The 22,041-nt window shown below is 39.8% G+C and overlaps 1 protein-coding gene across 1 annotated transcript in view; it reads left to right on the forward strand.

Annotated features, from left to right (window-relative positions):
* LRIG2 (leucine rich repeats and immunoglobulin like domains 2) overlaps positions 1 to 22,041 on the forward strand; it is a 115,803-nt gene that overhangs the window by 66,355 nt on the left and 27,407 nt on the right. The window contains exons 10-12 of the mRNA XM_089681064.1: positions 1,257 to 1,328; positions 14,661 to 14,729; positions 15,957 to 16,120. Coding sequence (XP_089537190.1) covers positions 1,257 to 1,328; positions 14,661 to 14,729; positions 15,957 to 16,120 — 305 coding nt within the window. The remainder of the gene's footprint in view (positions 1 to 1,256; positions 1,329 to 14,660; positions 14,730 to 15,956; positions 16,121 to 22,041) is intronic.

A 22,041-nucleotide genomic window follows, 5' to 3' on the forward strand; every position in this document is an offset into this window, starting at 1 on the left:
ACCCCCCCCCCCCCATATCGAACTACATCTCGCACATGCCTCTGAGGCATGGACGAGACTAAACGGCTCCCACACCGCACGGCTCTGGCGCCAGAGGTGACATATCTAGGGATGGGCGTGGATGAGAGGAAGTTTCTCCCACAGTGCTCCGGGGCCAGGGGTGACATGTTCAGTGTGGATGGGAATGAGCTGCCAGGTTGGAAGCCACACCGACACTGCCGGAGGTGAGATTAAACATTTGCCAACCGTGCTATAGCCGAAAGATGGCTACAGCGCGGTTGTGTAGTTCTAAGAGGGCGTCCATGGATGTCCTCCCAGAACATGCCCCCTGTGTGCACCCAGCGCTGTCAGTGATTGATGTGTCCTACAGACACAGCTGATCACATGGTAAGGTAAAAGGCTAATCACAGCGTCCTTTTACCACATGATCAACTGTGTCCAATGACAAAGCTGATCACAATGTAAATACAGTTGCCGGTTATTGGCTGCACGTTATCACAGCATGAAGAAAGTACTGCCAATAACCCGCAGATGTGACGAGAGATCTGTGTTAATAGTCGGCGCACTAATTCAGTGCCCCGATTACCGGTGCTGCCCAGCAGTGTCGGCCGTCAGTGTCTCCAGTTGGTGCTATCAGTCAATGCCGCATATCAGTGCCCATCATTGCTGCATATCAGTGCAGCCTCATCAACGCACATCAGTGAAGGAGAAAAACATGTTTGCTAAATTTTATAATAGAAACATAAAAACCTTTTTTTTTTTTTCTTCCAATTTTTTGCTCTTTTTTTCATTTCTAGTGCAAAAAATAAAACACCCAGTGGCTATTAAATACCACCAAAAGAAAGCTCTATTTGTGTGAAAAAAATGATAAAAAATTTCATATGGGCACAATGTTGCATGACCACACTATTGTCATTCAAAATGCAACAGCGCTGAAAATTGGCCTGGGCAGGAAGGGGGTAGAAGTGCCTGGTAGGCAAGTGGTTAATTACAGTGTTGGCACTTTGAAATAAATAAGTTGGTTTGTGTTGCAGTTTGGGCACTCGGGCTCAAAAAGGTTCGCCATCACTGACCTAGACCGACCCTGTGACGTCTGCCGACAGCGGACTTTAGCCTGCTGTCGACTGAAAATGGTTCACAGAAGTGCAGTTCCTTCTGAGGGGCTGTGGCTATACTTCTCCTCTATGTATCGTAATTTTATGTGACGCAGTGGTGCAAAGATTTGTTTTACTTAGCTGTTAACACTTTTGTTTCAGCATTTTGCAAGGGAACAAGATCAAATCTATCACTAAGAAAGCTTTCACTGGCCTGGATTCCCTGCAGCATCTGTAAGTGTTTTCAGATTTTATTTTACTAAAGGTAAATCATATTGTAATAATCATGTATGAAGTATGTGGCAATGCTCCATCTCTTCTGATCATATAAACATGGAAAACGAGATTTTGCAATAGCTTTGAGTACAACACAACTGACATGGGGTGGGACATATTTTAAGTAGAATTTAAACAAAACTATCAATAGTTGTCAGGGCAGCTGAAATATGAAGGTAATAGTGGCACTCAAATGGTAAGATCGTCTAGTGATTTCCCTTTCTCACTGCCCCTCTTGTGTCTTTCAATCTGTCAGCAAATGCACCAATAAACTCAGTTGGCTTGACCAGCAACCTTAACAGATAGAAGTAAGCCCAGTTAGCAAGTTAAAGTGTATACTAAACCTAAAGGCATTATAATCTTCACAAAAAACACTTTTTTGAACAGCACTCTATTCCTTGCTTACATTAAATTCAAAGAGGGCATTGAGAGAGGTGATAAAGTAAACTCATTGCTCTGTCCCTAGCTGTTGCTTACAACTACTGGTGAGGTCTTTATACCTAGTACTGTCATCCACAAATGAGTGCATGTGGAAGTCTTAATCTCCTTGGAATATGCATTGCCTATGCTTCCTTACACTTTTCCATATTTTTTCAGCTATTGAGGGGACACTTTTCAGTACAAGAGGTCCAGGAAAATTTAAAGGAGAATTGCAGCCAAAGATCTTTCTGCACTCCTGTGACTAGTTGTCAGCTGACAGCAGATAACAAGAGTGTAGATCTTTTCACCTGACAGCGGGCTGAAGCCTTCTGTGGGCTAACTTCACTCAGCTTGTCCATTTTTGCTTTACAGTCGGGATCCACCACAGAGTCTGAAGCAGCACCTGGCCAGTCTGTCAGTGATCTGCTGAGAGCCTGAGCCAGCTGCGCTCTCCCCGTCCACAGCCCAGAACTCCAGTGAGCACGAGGCAGGGGCAGAGCAGATAGCAGTGACTGACAGTCAACGCTGTCTGATCAGAGCGGCTGTGAGAACTTGGTGGTCATGTAATAGCTGAGTTCTTACACTTCGATCCAGCGGGGGACAGATGCAGCCTTGAACTGATGCTGCATCCACCTAGGTAAGTATTATTTGGTGAAGGGGAAAAAAAAAACAGATCCCATACTTCTCTTTTAAGGTCACTTGTACACTGCTGCCAAAATACTGAAATTTCAGGCATACAGGCATTTTTTTTAATGATCTAAATGCAGCCCATTTTTTTCAACGTGACTGTAAGCATGCGCTGTGTATATTAAAAAATAAAGATCTAAGTTGTCCATCAGTATTTTACACACACATGCGCTAAAATGTTAATTTGAAGAGGTTAGAATTTATTTTACACTTGTATACATGTACATGTGCAAAATAAAACCCTGAAATTTTGGGCAAGAGTACATTAGTAAACTGTACTGTGTGCAAGTACCCCAAAGGATCTTCACTAACCCTCAGGAGCCATTTAAAGCTTATTGCACTCTAAAGCTCCATGCACGCTAGCGGTTTCATGCTCCTAGAAGCTGTTATCAGCATTTTTTTTTCTGCTCCTAGAAGCTAAATAGTGTTATGTGTACATGCACACTATTTTTTGCTAATAGCGCTTTTCAAGTTTAGTAGCAGAAAAAAAATTGTTTTTGTAGTATTTTTTTGGCAGAAAAAAAGCTGAACGCTCCTAAACGCTACTAAAATACTCCTAACAGCTTTTTTTTCTAACTTTTCTTTTCCCTACTTTTACTGTAAAAATGGTAAAACGCTAATGCTACTAAACACTACTACAAGCCGTCACAAAGATGCTGTTATCAGTGTTTTTCATCCAGCTTCTTTTTTCTAGCATTTTTTGAGCTTATAAAAACCGCTAGTGTGCATAGAGGCTTAAAGAAGAATTAAAGTTATGGACCAATGTAACCATGCATATATCATATCTATGGGATCCCTCTAGAAGTTGAAACTGACTATAGTAAACACCACTTGTACAATGATCTAGATTAGCTGCCAGGCCCGTGCTGAGCGACTGCTCTGCAGAATTCTAAATACAGCATGCCAACCAGCGGCCAACCTCCTGTGTACACTAAGCAGGGCAACTGCTCTTGGCACAAGACCCGGAAACTAGTGTAGAGCACTCTAGAAGGGGTGTATACTACAGTGATTTCCAGCTTTTAGAGCGATCCTACAGGTATGATCTATGCATAGGTGCATTGGTCCAAGATGGATCAGTGTAACCATGTTAATATATCCATACCTAGTATTCTTCTTTTAACCTCTTCCCGTTTGGCGCATGTCGATAAACGGCTGGACGGGAGCGCTACTGATCCGGGGGGATGTTTCTAAATGCCCCCGCACATCCAATGCCTGTGCACACTCCCTGGGAGTGCACAGCTCCATGACCTCTTCTTGCTGTGTCCACCGGACACAGCGGAACACAGATCACTGTGCGGGACCACTGTGTGAGGTCCAGATTCATGTGATCACATGAACAGTAGTAAACAAGATGTCACTTCCTGACATCATTGTTTACTACTTGTGAAATCTGTGAATGATCACCGAGGTCACATGGTGCAAGGCTATTCACAACAGCCTTGTTCCATGTGACAAGCTGTGACCAATCAGTATTTCTCAATGGCTGCAGGAATGCAGGCAAAGTGAAAGAGTAATGATTGCTTTTACAGCCTTTATGGGTGTAAATGCAATCAGTGTAAAAAAAAATAAAAGTCATCACCCCCCACAAGTAAGTAGTACAGTGTTACTATGGTGACACTGTACTGCTAGTGTGACAGTATTTTTTACAAAAAAGAGATAGCTGAATACATTTGGCCAAGATTTATGAAGAAAGATTATTTGCAGAATTTTATCAGAAAATTTTTTTTTCAAAATGTGTTTTTTTTTCATTTATATAGAAAAAAATGAGAAAATCCCATTGGTGAATAAATACCACCAAAAGAAAGTTTTATCTGTCTAAAAAAAAAAAATGCAAAAAATTTCATATGGATACAGTGTTGCATGACCGTGCGATTGTCATTCAAAGTGTGATAGCACTGAAGGCTGAAAATTGACATTGACTGGAAGGGAGTACAAGTGTCTGAACTTGAAGTGGTTAAGTGTATAACAGGCTTTACATGGCTCCTGAGGGTTACGGAAGTTCCTTTGAACTGTTTTGTGCCCCTTGAATAGTTGAGAACAGTATTTTTAGACACTGTATTATAAAATATTTAGACATGGTGTATTATAACAGTTGCCAACATGCCATCACAACTTCCCAGGTCCTTGCTTGTTTATTGTCATGGTTTCCTGTTTCTTTACAGATAATCAGAATGTTTCTTGCATGCATATTATAGCATTTTCCTATATATTTTTTTTTTCTTTGCATGTGTATTGTTGTGATTGGCTGTTGCTTGTGTGCTGATTACTATTATGAATATATTTCCTGCATATTTTCAGAAATACCTATTTCTTGCCTGCATATTGTCACTATTGCTTTAATTTACTCCCTCGTAGGCTTGTCTCTATTATATCGTGTCACTATTAAACCTTTTTTTAGTTGACTGTGGTATGCCTATTTCCAATTGATAATAAGGGATCAAAGGCATAAGGTCATCTTTGCAGGCTTTTTCAGCGTTTTGTACAGTTGTTTTCAAACTCTTTTGCAGGAGTTTTCTTTTAATTCCAATCTTTTTTATTAAACACTTTTGCTTTTATATAGATGCAAGAAAAAAAAAAAGCTGTATTCATTCATTTATACAAATACAATCTTTCACCTCGAGCTCCCACCCAAAACAAAAAAAACTTATTCCAACTGCCTCCTCCCTAAACTACAAGACAGCAATACAATGTAAGACACTTATTCCCATATAATTAATAAAAGAAAGAAAAACAACAAAATATCACCATTAACTATTATTCAGATACCAGTCTGGGACACTCCACCCATAACTTCCATATCTTTTCAAATTTCCCCCCACACCCCCTCTTTACATATGAAAAAGCTTTTCTCTAATTAGTACATTGCTAGTCACTCTCAACCAATCTGCATGGGAGGGCTGCAAAGATGTCATCCATTTCTGGGCAATTAATTTGTTGGTATAGTAAAGAAACCTCAGTATTGCGATCTGTGTTAATTAAGGAGCCACCTGATCCATGTACCCCAGCACACACAACCTAGGCACCACCGTATTGGTTATGCCAAAGACTCAGCTTATTGTGTCTACCACCTCCTTCCAATACCTATATAATTTGGGGCATCTCCAGAACATATGGGTGAAACATTCAGATGGTTGCATCTGGGCGCCCCCAAAACAAAAGAAAAATGTACTTTGTGTATAATATGCCCTGTGAATAATAAGAACCTGTGTCAGTTCCACTGATCGTCCGATCGTTCCACGGTTCCATTGATTGTCTGTTAATGCTTCCACACTTTCCACCCAACTCACTTTACTTGGTAAGTCCATGTCTCTTTCCAGAGCTACTAAATGTATATTAATATATAAGTTTGATATTAACCCTGTAGTGGAGGTATTTCTCACCAACATTTTCAATATTGGAGCATTACTCCATTCCAACCTCTCCACATTTGAAAATATTGATAAAACTATTTATTTGAAAGTCATCTCTCAGCTCTTGAAAGGTTTTCATTACTTTGGAGGGGTATAATTTTCATAATCCCGTAATTCCTTTGTGTTTCTCGTTGATAAAATTTTCCAGCTCTTTGAGCTCAGGTAAATTTTTACTGTCCCATATGGGAGCATACACTGTGAACCCTGTATAACAGAACAGAGAATATACTGTTTGCCACAGCTTCAGGAACAGATGAATTGTGGGACATTGGGAGCTTTCAAAGACCCAGCCTTAAATGCTTCCTCTAACGTAGAGTGCAGCGTACAGGGCAGCAGCCCACGTGCATTATTACAAACCCTATCTCCTACCAGTACACAGCCCCACAGATGCTGTAACTGGGCTGCCAAAAAAAACTCCAGAGGTGTGGCACAGCCAAACCATCCATCTCTTGGCAACTGCAGCCCTCGAAGACTCACCCTGGCCTGCCCCGATTCCATGGAAAATCGAAAAAGAATTCTCCTGCGCTCCAGGACTCAGACAGGTGGCACAAGATGGAACCAGGCCTAGGGAAAACGATCACCACTGCATAAAGGGCTGTGCAGCTCCAAACCAAGGCTGGGGAAGCCCAATCAGCACTGCAAAATGAAATAAAAACAAGAAGCGCACCAGCCTTGCGCATTACCTCAATAACCAAAGTTTATTACTTGTAAAAAACATACTCACAAACAGCGAATAAAATCAGGCATGTAAGTCCTCTCAGGGACTTGAAGATAACATGAGTCCCATCCGGGGAATGGATGTTCAGTACAGCTGACGCGTTTCGAAGGGGGTCCCTTCTTCCTCAGAGCTAACTGAACCATGAGTGCTCCCTCCTATATATACACATACCTCTGGACTAAAACTAGGCCCTCCCTACCCGGGTTGGGCAGTCTCAGGATAGTAGGAGGGGCCAGAATCTCATAAACTAACCATCAATATTTGTAGTGCCATTAGAGAGAGATAACATATAATTTATAAAATGTATAAAATACATAAAAAACATATATAAAAAACATATAAAAAATATACAATATATATAAATAGAAAAAAAAAAAAAAAAAAAAAACCACATTTTGCATACGCCACTTAGTGTGCATCCAATCCCTCAATTTGACTGTGACACCAGAGGAGATAATGATCATCAACAATTATGAATAACTATCATGTTTCGTGTTACATTAGTGATACATTAGTGAGCAGTGTGTCCCATGGACACTTCATCCGAAGGACTTGTCATAACGCTGGATGAAAATATAGCGATCAATGTTACAATGTTACAATAATCATAGATTCTCCATAGTGGCACAACCACATGTATATAAATGTCAAAACATATATAGGCAAATCCACCCACGCTCAGACCTTTAACCCAGAGCTGTGTGTTTTTTTTGTGTATTTTCTACTACCAGACAACTGCATGCGTTTCATGGCATGAAGAGGATTAAATCAGAACTCTTGAATCCACATGTATACACATTTATAAACCCACAGACTTGTATATATATATATAAATACACATCCACACCCCGACCTTCAACCCGATGCTATGTATTTCCCATATATATATATGTATATATATATATATATATCTCACCAGACAGCTGCACGCGTTCCCCGACCCGTTGATGAAGGGGATTAGATCAAATGTTCTTGGATCCATGGTGCTTTGTGGTCAGCTGCAGAGGGAGGACATGAACTTCCCTCATTGCTTCCTGGTTTAGCCTGTGTATGGAACGCACGCTAATACTCCAAGTTCATAACTGCGCATGCGTGAACCAACATGCGCATGCGCAGTATGAGAAGAGAAGTCCGTCTGCGCGGTCACGTACGTCCCCTTCACGCGCATCTGACGGCCACTTGTACGCGTGCGCTAACCCCGCTCTACTGAATCAGAAGCCCGACATGCTCACCCGCCCCCAACCTCTGACAAGGCTCTCCTTGAGGGAAAGAACCTGTCAGGGAATTCCCCTCTGGCCGGCTTACTGTTATATGTACCTTCAAACCAATCCAATGAGGTGGTCAAACCGCTCAGGCTGAGAATCATCAAACCTGAATTAGCAGTACATTAAATTTTTTTTTCTATTTATATATATTGTATATTTTTTATATGTTTTTTATATATGTTTTTTATGTATTTTATACATTTTATAAATTATATGTTATCTCTCTCTAATGGCACTACAAATATTGATGGTTAGTTTATGAGATTCTGGCCCCTCCTACTATCCTGAGACTGCCCAACCCGGGTAGGGAGGGCCTAGTTTTAGTCCAGAGGTATGTGTATATATAGGAGGGAGCACTCATGGTTCAGTTAGCTCTGAGGAAGAAGGGACCCCCTTCGAAACGCGTCAGCTGTACTGAACATCCATTCCCCGGATGGGACTCATGTTATCTTCAAGTCCCTGAGAGGACTTACATGCCTGATTTTATTCGCTGTTTGTGAGTATGTTTTTTACAAGTAATAAACTTTGGTTATTGAGGTAATGCGCAAGGCTGGTGCGCTTCTTGTTTTTATTTCATTTTGCACTGCCCCGATTCCACACCAGATATCTGAATAAAGCGTCTATTTTCCTAAACCAAACTCCAGCAATCCATACTGGTTAGTTGTGCAGGATATATAAAACTTGGGGCATCCACACTATCTTAATTAAACGACAACACCCCACCACTAATAGAGGAATATGACACCATGCTTTACATTTTTCTTTGAACATGCCAAAAGAGGTACTAGACTTGTCAGAATATATAGTTTAGGTTTTACTGTTACATTTATTCCCAAATATTTGAAGCTTTCCAAAACGTGCAGGAATTTTAACTTGCAAATTTTACTTTTAGCTAATGTAAAGCTAGTTACAAGGGGGGCAAAAATGTGTGTTTGTTTTGTGCATTTTTCAGACTTGTTTCCATTGAAGTCCTTTAGGGCTAAAATGCTTGACACATGTTGCCCAAGAGAAATTCAGTACTTTTTTGAGCTACAAGCGACACTATACTCTGGTGTGAACAGGCACAATTGAAACCCATGGGATTTTGGATGTTGTACTGTTCAGCTCCAGTCTGCAAAATGCTCAGCTCTGAACAGGGCATTAAACAGTTTACTTAGGTTGAACACCCCCCCCCCCCCACAAATATCTATTTCAGCCAGTGGAAATATATATATATATTTATAGTGTGTTTTGGCTATGGAAAAGGAAGTGAAGGCTTTTCTCCCCTATGGGTACAGATAGCAAATTAAAATGTGACAGGGGTTATACCTACTTACTCTATCCAAGTGGAAAAAAAGATTTTATTTATAGTTTTACTTTAATAGATGTCTGTACCTAGACGCAGCTGACTTTTTCCAGGCTCAAAGAATAATCCATAACCACAACTAACCACTCTTTGTGTCTACATGCCAACAGTGGTGGCCACTGTCAGTCTGCCATTAACTAATCGTATGCCCTGGTCTTTCCATCTGCAAGAATCTGCTGATTCTCACCATGGGAATCAAGTGGCTGCTTGATTCTGGCCATATGAATGTGGCCTTAAATACATTACCCGGTAAGACTTGGTGAAATTGATAAAACTGAAATACATACAGTGCCTTCAAAAAGTATTTATACCCATTGAAATTTTCCACCTTTTGTCATGTTGCAACCAAAAATGTATTGTATTGGGATTTTATGTGTTAGACCAACACAAAGTGGCACATAATTCCCTCCACAAAGTGGAGGGAAAATGATAAATGGTTTTCAACATTTTTTTAAAATAACCCCCCCTCCCCCCGAGTCAATACTTTGTAGAATCACCTTTCACTATCACCTTTTACACTATGTCTCTACCAGCGTTGCTCATCTAGAGAGTGAAATGTTTGCCCATTCTTATTCTTTACAAAATAGCTCAAGCTTTGTCAGATTGGAAGGAGTGTGTCTGTGAACAGCACTTGGGGGGTGGGGGGGTGTTCAACCTAACTGTGCCACAGATTCTCAATTTGATTTAGGTCTGGACTTTGACTGGGCCATTGTAACTCATGAATATGCTTTGATCTAAACCATTCCATTGTAGTTCTGGCTGTATGTTTTGGGTCGTTGTCCTGCTGGAAGGAGAACCTCCACCCCAGTCAAGACTTTTGCAGACTCTAACAGGATTTCTTCTAAGATTGCCCTGTATTTGACTCCATCCATCTTCTCATCAACTCTGATCAGCTTCCCTGTCCCTGCCGAAGAAAAGCATCCCCCGAACATGATGCTGCCACCACCATGTTTCACAGTGGGGATGGTGTGTTCAGGGTGATGTGCATTGTTAGTTTTCAGCCACATACAGTGTTTTTCTTTCAAGCCAAAAGGTTCAATTTTGGTCTTATCAGAGGACCCTCTTTCACATGTTTGCTGTGTCCCCCACTTGGCTTCTCGCAAACTGCCAGCGGGACTTCTTCTGGCTTTCCATCAACAATGGCTTTCTTGCCACTCTTCCATAAAGGCCAAATTTGTGGAGTGCACGACTAATAGTTGTCCTGTGGACAGATTCTCCCACCTGAGCTGTGGATCTCTGCAGCTCCTCCAGAGTTACCATGGACCTCTTGGCTGCTTCTCTGATTAATGCTCTCCTTGCCCAACCTGTTAGTTTAGGTGGACGGCCATGTCTTGGAAGGTCTGCAGTTGTGCCATACTCTTTCCATTTTTGGATGATAGATTGAATAGTGCTCTGTAAGACATTCAAAGCTTGGGTTTTTTTTTTTTTATAACTTCTCTCTGCTTTAGGCTATTTTCACACCTATGCAGTTTGCGTTTGAGCTGTTTTTGCATTTCATTTTGCGTTTTTGCACTTGCATTTGTTAGGCATTTTTGATGAGTGTTGCGTTTGTGTTTTTTTTTTTTTTCTTTGCTAGGCAGATTTAAAATGCATCAAAAACACGGTAAAATGCATAAAAAAACCGCACTACATGCTTTCTGCAGCATTTCAAGTCTATAGAACCAAAAAACTCAACTTTTTGTGTTAAAAAAAAGTCTGACCCTTTCCGAAAAAATGCACTGGGTGAAAATGCAGAGATTTGACCGTGTCCCATAGGAAATCGTGTTAAATGGACTGTACTGTGTTTCTGCAAAACACTGCAGAAAATGCTTAGGTGTGAACCTAGGGTTAAACTTCTCAACAACTTTATCCCTGACCTGTCTGGTGTGTTCCTTGGCCTTCATGATGCTGTTTGTTCACTAATGTTCTCTAACAAACCTCTAGGGGCTTCACAGAATAGCTGTATTTATACTGAGATTAAATTACATACAGGTGGACTCTATTTACTAATTAGGTGACTTCTGAAGGCAGTTGGTTCCACTAGATTTTAGTTAGGGGTATTCGAGTCAAGTGGGCTGAATACAAATGCACGCCACACTTTCACATTTATTTGTAAAACAAATTTAAAAACCATTTATCATTTTCCTTCCACTTCAAAATTATGTGTCACTTTGTGTTGGTCTATCACATAAAATCTCAATAAAATACATTTACGTTTTTGGTTGTAACATGACAAAATGTGGAAAATTTCAAGGGGTACGAATACTTTTTCAAGGCACTGTAGGCAGTTAAACTATAGACAACATTTTTTTCCCCCCTTTTTGGATAGAGTAAGGGAGGGTTATAACCCCTATCAGTGTATGTTTTAACATATGTATCCCATTGGGGAGATTTACCTTCACTTCCTCTCCCATAGCCAACACAGGAAGTGAGAGAAAATCCCTATAAACTATGGGAATTATAATTTGTCACCAGGACTAGTGTCACCATTGGAAAATCTCCCCTCTATTACTTTGCTGGGGACAACCCAAAATTTTGGGGTTTTCTTTATTTCACTTTTGATGTTAATGGTAAACAGGAGAGGTAGAGAGTTTAATTCTCCCTAACAGGGCCACAAGCAGCAATACAAACCTAATAAATGGTCTAAATGTTCTAATTCTTCTCCACTTTGTCCAAAACTAAAAAAAAAAAAAGAAAAAAAAAAAAGGTTTTGCATTTTAGTTATTAGATGGGTAAGATTTCCCGAAGTCAGCAACCTTTACATTACTTTCAGTAGAGTTTTAAGTACATATGACAGAGTGCCAGGCAACCACTTAGGGATTTCTTTGAAGATTAATAGACTAGTGTCTGTGTGCTCTTCAATTATCTAGAATAAAGAAGACCTGTACTGTGAGAGCTATGCAAACATAGGACAAAAGATCATTCACTAGTACTGCCTGCTTGCTCCCTGTAGCTGATTTTTTTTCTATTATTGACCATCCGTGGCTTGTTCCACACTGTGTCTCTCTAGTAGCAGCCATATAACAGACTGTCCTGTCAACTAGTGATCTGGTTACTGACAAAGAAATAAGCAGCAGCAGGAGATTGTTATTCAGCACAGATGCGCAGACTGTGGGAGACCCTTTTTTTGCATCCTTATGCAGGCCATAGACGGGTCGAAAATCGGCCAATTTTTTGGCCGAAAAGAAAAATCAGCCGATTTTCGCACCGTTAGTGGGTAATTGGTCGGCTGTTTTTTTTGTGGTTTTGGCACATTTTTTTTTATCGTTAAAGTTGGAAAAAAAATCTGCCAATCTGCCGATTTTCCCAGCAATGATGGGTAAATCGGCCGATCGTTTTACCAATAAAAAATCTGCGCATGAGCCGTAACCTGCAAGAAGAAGAATAAGAAAAAAGAATTCCAGTCCGCTATTATATTTGAAATGAAAAAGTATTGCGGTTGCAACATTGTATATTTTTATCCGAATAAAAACATCTGTATCCAAAATGGATACATTGTTGCAACCGCAATACTTTTTCATGTCAAATATAAGCTCTCTGCAAGGGACAGAAGTAATTAAATGCCGGTCGTAGACGGGACGAAAATCGTCCGTTTTTTTTCCCCCCACCATTGGTGGTAACGTCGGCCTATTGAACAACCGATTTTCTTTTTTTTTTTTTGTTTGTTTTTTTTTAAAATGTCCGGTTTTCGACCCGTCTATGGCCTGCATTAGTCTTAGGTCTTATACAAGCTAACAGCAGCACAATGGTGGTATCACTCCTTAAAGTATTACTAAACCGAGGACCTTGCATCCACTATATCTGGTCTCCCACAGAACATGGAAATGCAATTATTTTAGTAAATATAAACTGCTAAATACCTTTTCTCATCAGAAGTTAGAGAAGTCTTGTGACTTCTATCAGTGTCCAGCCCACCACTAGCTAAAGCTTGTAGGAGCAGTTTTCTTTCTGCTGTAGGAGGATGCAAATCCCCTGACCTCTATCTGGACAGTGCTGATTGACCCTGTGCTGATCACATGCACTCTCCCACAAAAAAAAACCTCTCTGACAATACAGACCAAACTGAGCATGTGCATGCCTATGGTTCAGTCTGGAGATAAGTGGTGGTTGCTTGAAAAAAAGGGAGGAACAGAGAGGTCAGGATCAAACAGCCTGTTGACACAATGCAGAGGATTAACCCCTTAGGTTCCAAGTGAGTATAAAAAGCATGCTTTACTTGCATATACAGGCTAATTTTACTGTTGTGGGTTTAGTAACAGTTTAAAAACTCATGAGACTCTCAGCCAGCGGCAAATGTGCATTAGATCTTACTCTGCAGACATACAGCAATCAAGTTCAAGTAACAGGGGTGCCTCAGCACTGGATATGCACACATTTGCTGGAAGAATTCAATGTACATTTGTAAGGTTGCTGAATAGACACAATTAACATTTCTACACAATTAACAGAGAAATTTACACTTAATTCCCACGTATTTGGGGATGAGAGGTAACCCTTGTTGTAATAGGTGTAGTCATTCCTAAAGATCAGCTTAGGACATCTCCACATGAGATGTATAAGGGGAAGAGATACTGGGCTGATGTTGTAGGTACTTTGGCTTATTGGGGGCCAATGTTCCTGTGGGGAACCCCTTACATGCCTGTTAGGCCATAATGATTCCTCATCTGTGGACCATGATTTGGTGCTTATCTCTAGAGCTTTTTATAAATCGCAGCCAGATTGCATTTAAATGGATCTTGCCCGTCCCACCAGCTCAGCTTTCTAAGTGGATAGCGGATCTAGACAGAAATATTTCTTATGAAAAACATACCTATTATTTGAGAAATTCTGTGTATAAATTTAACACGATTTATTCCCAATTGATGGAACATGTTTTCTTCTCTTTAGGTCCTTATAGCATTTTTTATTTTAATTATTTTTCTACTCTGGTTTAAATATTGTGTTGTGTACTGTTTTTTTCCCTTTTTTGTTTTGTATTTTTTGCGCTCTGTAAGTTTGTCTTTGTAGTGTCAATTTATACAAATTTTCTTTAAATAAAATCTGGGTTTTGAGAAGAGTCATAAGATTCTATTTGGCTGCTGAATGTTAGTGTATGGGAGTTTCTAGAAGAAGCTGCTTATTGAGATCTTGAATAATAAAAAGCAGATGAAACCATAAGGAAAAGCTTTCCAATTTGCTTGGGAAAGATGTAACACCCCAGCTTCAGTCAGTCTGTGCTATTAGCAATTTCAGTTCTAATTACTGTGCTAATCCACTCTATAATACAGTACTAAGCTGTCATTTATGGTTTGCCCCTGAAATGACACTACATGTGACACCAGTATGCTTGGTTTCTGTTCTCCCCTCAATGCATAATTAATAGAGCTGCTCCACTTAATAAACATCAAATATGGATTTGTTCACATCTGATGCAGTTCTGTTTGCAATTGATTATTTTTCTGACATTTTTCTAATTTTGCTTTGCAGTGACTTAAGCAATAATGGGGTCATGTCAGTGCAAGAGAACGCCTTTGCTCATATTAAACTTCAGGAAATGTAAGTATTGAAATTTTGTATGCCTAACCAGCAAATAAAATTGCATGTTTGAGCGCAGGTGCCATATTTTGTTGTTGTTATACAGGTTTAATATAGCGCCAACAATGTGTGCAGTGGTTTACATTATAAAAGGGAGACAGGGCAGTTACAATACAATTCAGTACAGTAGAGTTAAGAGAACCCTGTTCCTGAGAACTTACAACCTAATAAATAAGACAAAAATATATTTAGTTTTTTAGCATTAAGGAAAATAGTGTTGCGCCCAGACCATTCATTTTAACAAAAGTTCTTAAACAATTGCTGGTAGAAGCAATCTTTCTGAGCTGTTACTCAAGTGCGAAATTATATTTTCCTTCACACCCCTCTTTCTAGAAGCTATATTTACCCCTTGGCGCAGGCGCCTCCTGGCCCTTTAAGGGTTTCAGAAGCCAGGAGATGGGGCGGGGTGTTAGGGTCATGTGACCCTCGTGATTCGCTGTCACAGAGGTCACATGATTGGGAAAGGTCCTGATCGAAAGAGGAGATCGGGACCTTTCCGTGAGTACCGGACATGTGTGCTGGGCGCAGAGTGCGCCCAGCACACATGTCCGGTACCCACGGAAAGGTCCGATCTCCTCTTTCGATCAGGACCATTCCCGATCATGTGACCTCTGTGACAGCGAGCACATATGTTTTTCTTAATTGGACGCAAATGTGCGGCTGCTCGGCGTCAAGGCCCAGAAACCGGGAGGCCACACATTTGCGTGCAGCCTGCGCGAAGAGGTTAAGTTTTTATGTACAGAAGGCAGAGATGGAGGAACTGACCCAGCACAGGGAATAATTGAACACAGAAAACAGGTAGGCTATGAAGTGCAAGGAGGGAGGGAGCTGTGCTAGGGAGTTGACTCTCCCTAACATAGCCACATTTGCTAGCAAGTTCAAAGGCACATTGCAATAGTTTAAAAATATAACTTTAGGAATTTAAAATATTTAAATTTTCAGTGCTTCTAACTGCAATGTTTTAAGTTGTTGACAGGGTATCTTCTTTAGTATCAAATCAAAACTTCAAATGTGTTGCCTTTTCTGTTTGGTTCAGATACTTTGACTTCTTTTTCTCCAATCAGGATTAGTGTATTTTTGGGTTGCTTGTTGGTTTGCTTTGTCCATTTATTGTGATGATGTTCATTATATACATTTTTGTATAAGGCACTTCTTTCTTTAATAACTTCTATGTGAATCTGCTTGCAGAGTCCTAAACACAAGCAGTTTGCTTTGTGACTGCCAGCTAAAATGGTTCCCCCAGTGGCTCATTGACAGTGGTTTTCAGCATTCTGTTAACGTGAGTTGCGCTCATCCTGAGTGGCTATCTGGGCGTTCTCTACTCAGTGTGGATTCAGGAGACTTTATATGCGGTTAGTATTTTATTATCCTGCTTTTGCAAGGTTCGGGAACGTTTATCATTTTTCTCCTGTTAACATTTGAAAGAAGAACTTATTTTTTCTTTTTACAAAGGTATATAAGTTACGTATTGCCAGGATTCAGTTTGCAAAGAATATAATTTTATGTGGGACACAATACTTAAACCTAAGGTCTTCACAGCTGTCAATTTAAAAAAAAAAAAACAGCTGGATTATTGAAAAGACTAAGCTTATCTCTTAAAAAGTACTTTGTTTTATACTGGGTGTTTATCTTCTTCTGTATCGTTGGGATCTTTTTAATCTTCTCTTTAGGAAATCAGTCAAAATCTCACCTTATTTGCAAGTAGGTGGCACCATAGGGTGTCTGTACATATTACACCTTTAAAATAATTTCCTTCATGCTCTTAAGGGCCCAGATATCCAGTGACATTAAAGAGGTTGTAAATCCTTACATACAGGTACATCTCAATGAATTAGAATATCATCAAAAAGTTAATTGATGCAGTGATTCATGCAAAAGGAGCCCCGACCAAGTATTGAGTGCATACTATACTGTACATGGACATACTTTTTAGTAAGCCAACATTTCTATATTAAAAATCCTTTTTTTTTTTTTTTAATTGGTCTTATGTATTCTAATTTTCTGAGTTACTGAATTTTGGTTTTTCACTAGCTGTAAGCCATAATCATCAAAATTAAAAGAAAGAAATGCTTGAAATACATCTCTGTGTAATTAATTTATATAATATATGAATTTCACTTTTTGAATTGAATTACTGAAATTAACTTTTTGATATTCTACTTTGAGATGCACCTATATATCCAGTGAAGTGACTGGCCTCAAGTGATACACAGAGATGAAACAAATCATCCTACCTGAGTTGTACCTGTTTATCTGTCTTCTCTTTCTATCTAGTCTTCTCTTCTCTCGTTTAAAGTCCAGAATGTATAAAGCTTGTCTTAGCTTTCAGAAAACTGGACCGAGAGCTGAAATTACACTGCGGAGCTCAGTGAGGAGAACTCATGAGAACTGAATGGAGGGAAGGGACACGCCCCCTTCACAAAGCACACAGGAAGAGAGATGAGGCTGTTATTCACAGGCTGTGTGTTGAAGGTCCCTCCCCTGTCACCAGTTTTCTCTTGGTGTCAGGAAAATTTGTCAGAAGTGGTTCATGCTGATAGCAGAGGAAGAAAACAAAAATGATACTTGGTGCTTCTGGATAGAGACAAGTACACACTGTAGATGGATATGCTTTGTCCTTATTTCCTGTCTGAAGGTTACAACCACTTTATGTCTCACCCCACAATGCAAGTGCTTCAGTTATAGAAAAATATGCTTGAGCTCCAGTTTGGAGCTGAAGTGACAGATTAAGATGAATTGCTCAAACTCTAGGGCCATAGGGTCACATGAGGTCACATCTTGAGGTTGATAAAATCTTATACTAGGTTTCTACAGACTTTGATACCTAAATGGCTTTACTAGTCATTAAACCTTTTGCTGCCACAGACATAATGAATATGTCAGCAGCGGTAGTAGTATTTACGCATACACACATCTGTAAAACCATTCAATCACTTTCACAACTAGAAAGTGCCCCCTTTCCCCTTCCCCCTTTGTGGTAGCAATAAAGTTAAGTAAAAAAAAAAATTAAAAGTTACACTTAATCACAGAAAACCCAATGTGATTGCAGATTTGTTAATTTAAGATCTATCATCCATTGTGACCTTAACTGTTTAAAGCCAATATATAGAAAAAACTTCAGCGCAGTAGGTACCTCCTTACAGATGTGCAGCTAGCATGTAATGTGTTCCCACATATAACAAATAGATAAATTGTGTAAAATGCAGCGCATCAAAACAATGATACTTCTACAGGTGAAACTCGAAAAATTACAATATCGTGCAAAAGTTCATTTATTTCAGTGATGCAACTTAAAAGGTGAAACTACTATATGAGATAGACTCATTACATGCAAAGCAAGATAGTTCAAGCCGTGATTTGTCATAATTGTGATGATTATGGCTTACAGCTCATGAAAACCCCAAATCCACAATCTCAGAAAATTAGCATATTACATGCAATCAATAAAACAAGGATTGTACATAGAACAATATCGGACCTCTGAAAAGTATAAGCATGAATATGTACTCAGTACTTGGTTTGGGCCCCTTTTGCAGCAATTACTGCCTCAATGCGGCGTGGCATGGAAGCTAACAGCCTGTGGCACTGCTGAGGTGTTATGGAAGACCAGGATGCTTCAATAGCGGCCTTCAGCTCTTCTGCATTGTTCGGTCTCATGTCTCTCATCTTTCTCTTGGCAATGCCCCATAGATTCTCTATGGTGTTCAAGTCAGGCGAGTTTGCTGGCCAATCAAGCACAGTAATCCCACGGTCATTGTACCAGGTTTTGGTGCTTTTGGCAGTGTGGGCAGGTGCCAAGTCCTGCTGGAAAATGAAGTCAGCATCCCCATAAAGCTTGTCTGCGGAAGGAAGCATGAAGTGCTCCAAAATCTCTTGGCAGACGGCTGTGTTGACCCTGGACTTAATGAAGCACAGTGTACCAACACCAGCAGATTACATGGCTCCCCAAATCAACACAGACTGTGGAAACTTCACACTGGACTTCAAGCATCTTGCAGTGTGTGCCTCTCCATTCTTCCTCCATACTCTGGGTCCTTGGTTTCCAAATGAGATGCAAAAGTTGCTCTCATCGGAAAAGAGGACTTTGGACCACTGAGCAACAGACCAGGTCTGTTTTTCTTTAGCCCAGGTAAGACGCTTCTGACGTTTGTTGTTCAGGAGCGGCTTGACAAGAGGAATACGACATTTGAAGCCCATGTCCAGGATCCGTCTGTGTGTGGTGGCTCTTGATGCACTGACTCCAGCCTCAGTCCACTCCTTGTGAAAGTCCCCAACACTTTTGAATGGCCTTTTCCTGACCATTCTCTTCAGGCTGCGGTTATCCCTGCTGCTTGTGTACCTTTTTCTTCCACACTTTTCCCTTCCACATAACTTTCTATTAATGTGCTTTGATACAGCACTTTGGGAAGATCCAACTTCTTTTGCAATTACCGTTTGAGGCTTTCCCTCCTTATGGAGGGTGTCAATGATGGTTTTCTGCACAACTGTCAGGTCAGCAGTCTTTCCCATGATTGTGATTCCCACTGAACCAGACTGAGAGACCATTTAAAGGCTCAGGAACCTTTTGCAGGTGTTATGGCTTAATTAGCTGATTAGAGTGGGACACTTTGAGCCTAGAATATTGCACCTTTTCACAATATTCTAATTTTCTGAGATTGTGGATTTGGGGTTTTCATGAGTTGTAAGCCATAATCACAATTATGACAAATCACGGCTTGAACTATCTTGCTTTGCATGTAATGAGTCTATCTCATATATTAGTTTCACCTTTTAAGTTGCATTACTGAAATAAATGAACTTTTGCACAATATTCAAATTTTTTGAGTTTCACCTGTATATCAAAATGTGAACTTTGAACCTGCTGGATGCATATTAATAACTAGTGACAGTGAAAAATACTCCTCCGTGCTTGTGAATACCAAGTAACCAGATATACTTCCTGGTAATATAGCCCAATGGCTATATGTTTTATTTATATATATATATATATATATATATATATATATATATATATATATATATATATATATATATATATATATATATATATATATATATATATATACACACACATACATACAGTTGTGTTCAAAATAATAGCAGTCAGACATCACTAACCTGATCAATCACTGTTTTTGGTAGAAAAGATATTTCTACATGGCAAATAATTTACTACCAGGTGTCATAGAGTAATAGAAATCCAACAGACCCAACAGTCATGACATGCATGCAGCTGATTCTGTGTAATTAAATCACTAATTGAAAGGGGCATGTTCAAAATAATAGCAGTGTGGAGTTCTATTAGTGAAGTCATTCATTCTTTGAAAAACGGGTGGCAATTATTGCCCTTATTTAAGGAAGGAAATCAGCAAATGTTATACATGCTGGTTACAGTGCATTTCTCTCTGAAATTCTGAGGAAAATGGGTCGTTCCAGACATTGTTCAGAAGAACAGCGTACCTTGATTAAAAAGTTGATTGGAGAGGGAAAACATATAAAGAAGTGCAGAAAATGATAGGCTGCTCAGCTAAAATGATCGCAAATGATTTAAAATGGCAACCAAAACCTGAAAGACGTGGAAGAAAGTGAAAAACTACCATTCGAATGGATAGAAGAATAGCCAAAATGGCAAGGACTCAGCCAACAATCAGCTCCAGGAAGATCAAAGAAGGTCTAAAGTTACCTGTGAGTACTGTTACAATTAGAAGACGCCTACGTGAAGCCAAGCTATCTGCAAGAAGCCCCCGCAAAGTCCCACTGTTGAAAAAAAGACATGCTGAAGAGGTTACAATTTGCCAAAGAGCACATTGACTAGCCTAAAGAGAAATGGCGTAACATTTTGTGGACTGATAAAAGTAAGTGGCCGGAGACAGTTTGTCAGATGACCCCCAAACACTGAATTCAAGCCACAGTACACTGTGAAGACAGTGAAGCATGGTTGCTCAAGCATCATGATATGGGGATGTTTCTCATACTACGGTGTTGGGACTATTTATCGCATACCAGGGATCATGGATCAGTTTGAATACATCAGAATACTTGCTGCCTTATGCTGAAGAGGAAATTCCCCATGAAATGGGTGTTCCAACAAGACAACGACCCCAAACACACCAGTAAACGTGCAACATCTTGGTTCCAGACCAACAATATTGACATTATGGAGTGGCCAGCCCAATCCCCGGATCTTAATCCAATAGAAAACTTGTGGGGTGACATCAAAAATGCAGTTTCTGAAGCAAAACCAAGAAATAGAGAAGAACTGTGGAATGCAGTCCAATCATCCTGGGCTGTTCACAGGTGCCAGAAGTTGGTTGACTCCATGCAACACAGATGTACAGCAGTTTTCAGAAACATTGGTTATACAACTAAATAGTAATTGATTCAAAGGAAAGCAAAATCTTCAAACATTTTTCAGTTTATATAGTGAATGTTTTAGTTTGTAAAGAAGAATACAAACACTGCTATTTTTTTAAACAGTCTAATATTCACTTTTCTTCAATTGTTTTAGAGGAACAACACAAATTTGATATTTTTTTCTTCATGTTTTGATTTGGAATAGAATGTGTAGTGTTCCCAATGCATTTGTGTGTATGGAAATAAAAGCGATTAGAAGGATTTTGAGCTTTATTTACTTTTTTCAACACACTGCTATTATTTTGAACACAACTGTATATATATACACACACACATAATCGGTAACGTCCACAGTGCTTTGTGATATTTTTTACAATATAAATCGTGCCACTTTATACAACAAAAATCATAGTGAACAGTCCCTTTTATTCCACGATAACTTTGTGTAGACCGGTGTAATCACTTCACTATATACAAGAGTACGGTGCTCCTGTAACACCCCTTACTGCTCTTTTGCCTCCAACGCACTTATGCGCTCACCTCAAAGTTTGACCCATAATGACAAGTCAAACTGAACTTTTCCCTTTTAACCCGGGCAGGTATGCTTGTACAAAGTCTTCCCACTCTTTAACTCTTTGCCAGCACTTTATATTGATCCAATCAACTCTGCAATCATGTAAAAAAAATGCTGATCAGACGGCAGTGCCCTCTCCTCTGTACATGACTCCAGTGTGCAGCCTGTCACTACACCACTACCCCATACACAGCTCCTCTCATCTGGCCTGTGCACCCTCTCCTCCACCTCAGACCGGCTGTCAGCTGATTTTACTGTTGTGGGTTTAGTAACACTTTAACCTCATTACCCTTATTGCTACGTCTTGATTAGAAAATCTATTACATTAAGAAGAAGATAGCCCTG

This window comes from Staurois parvus, unplaced genomic scaffold, assembly GCF_062004578.1.
Source record: "Staurois parvus isolate SC_StPar_1 unplaced genomic scaffold, SC_StPar_1.0 ptg000258l, whole genome shotgun sequence".
NCBI lineage: Eukaryota > Metazoa > Chordata > Amphibia > Anura > Ranidae > Staurois > Staurois parvus.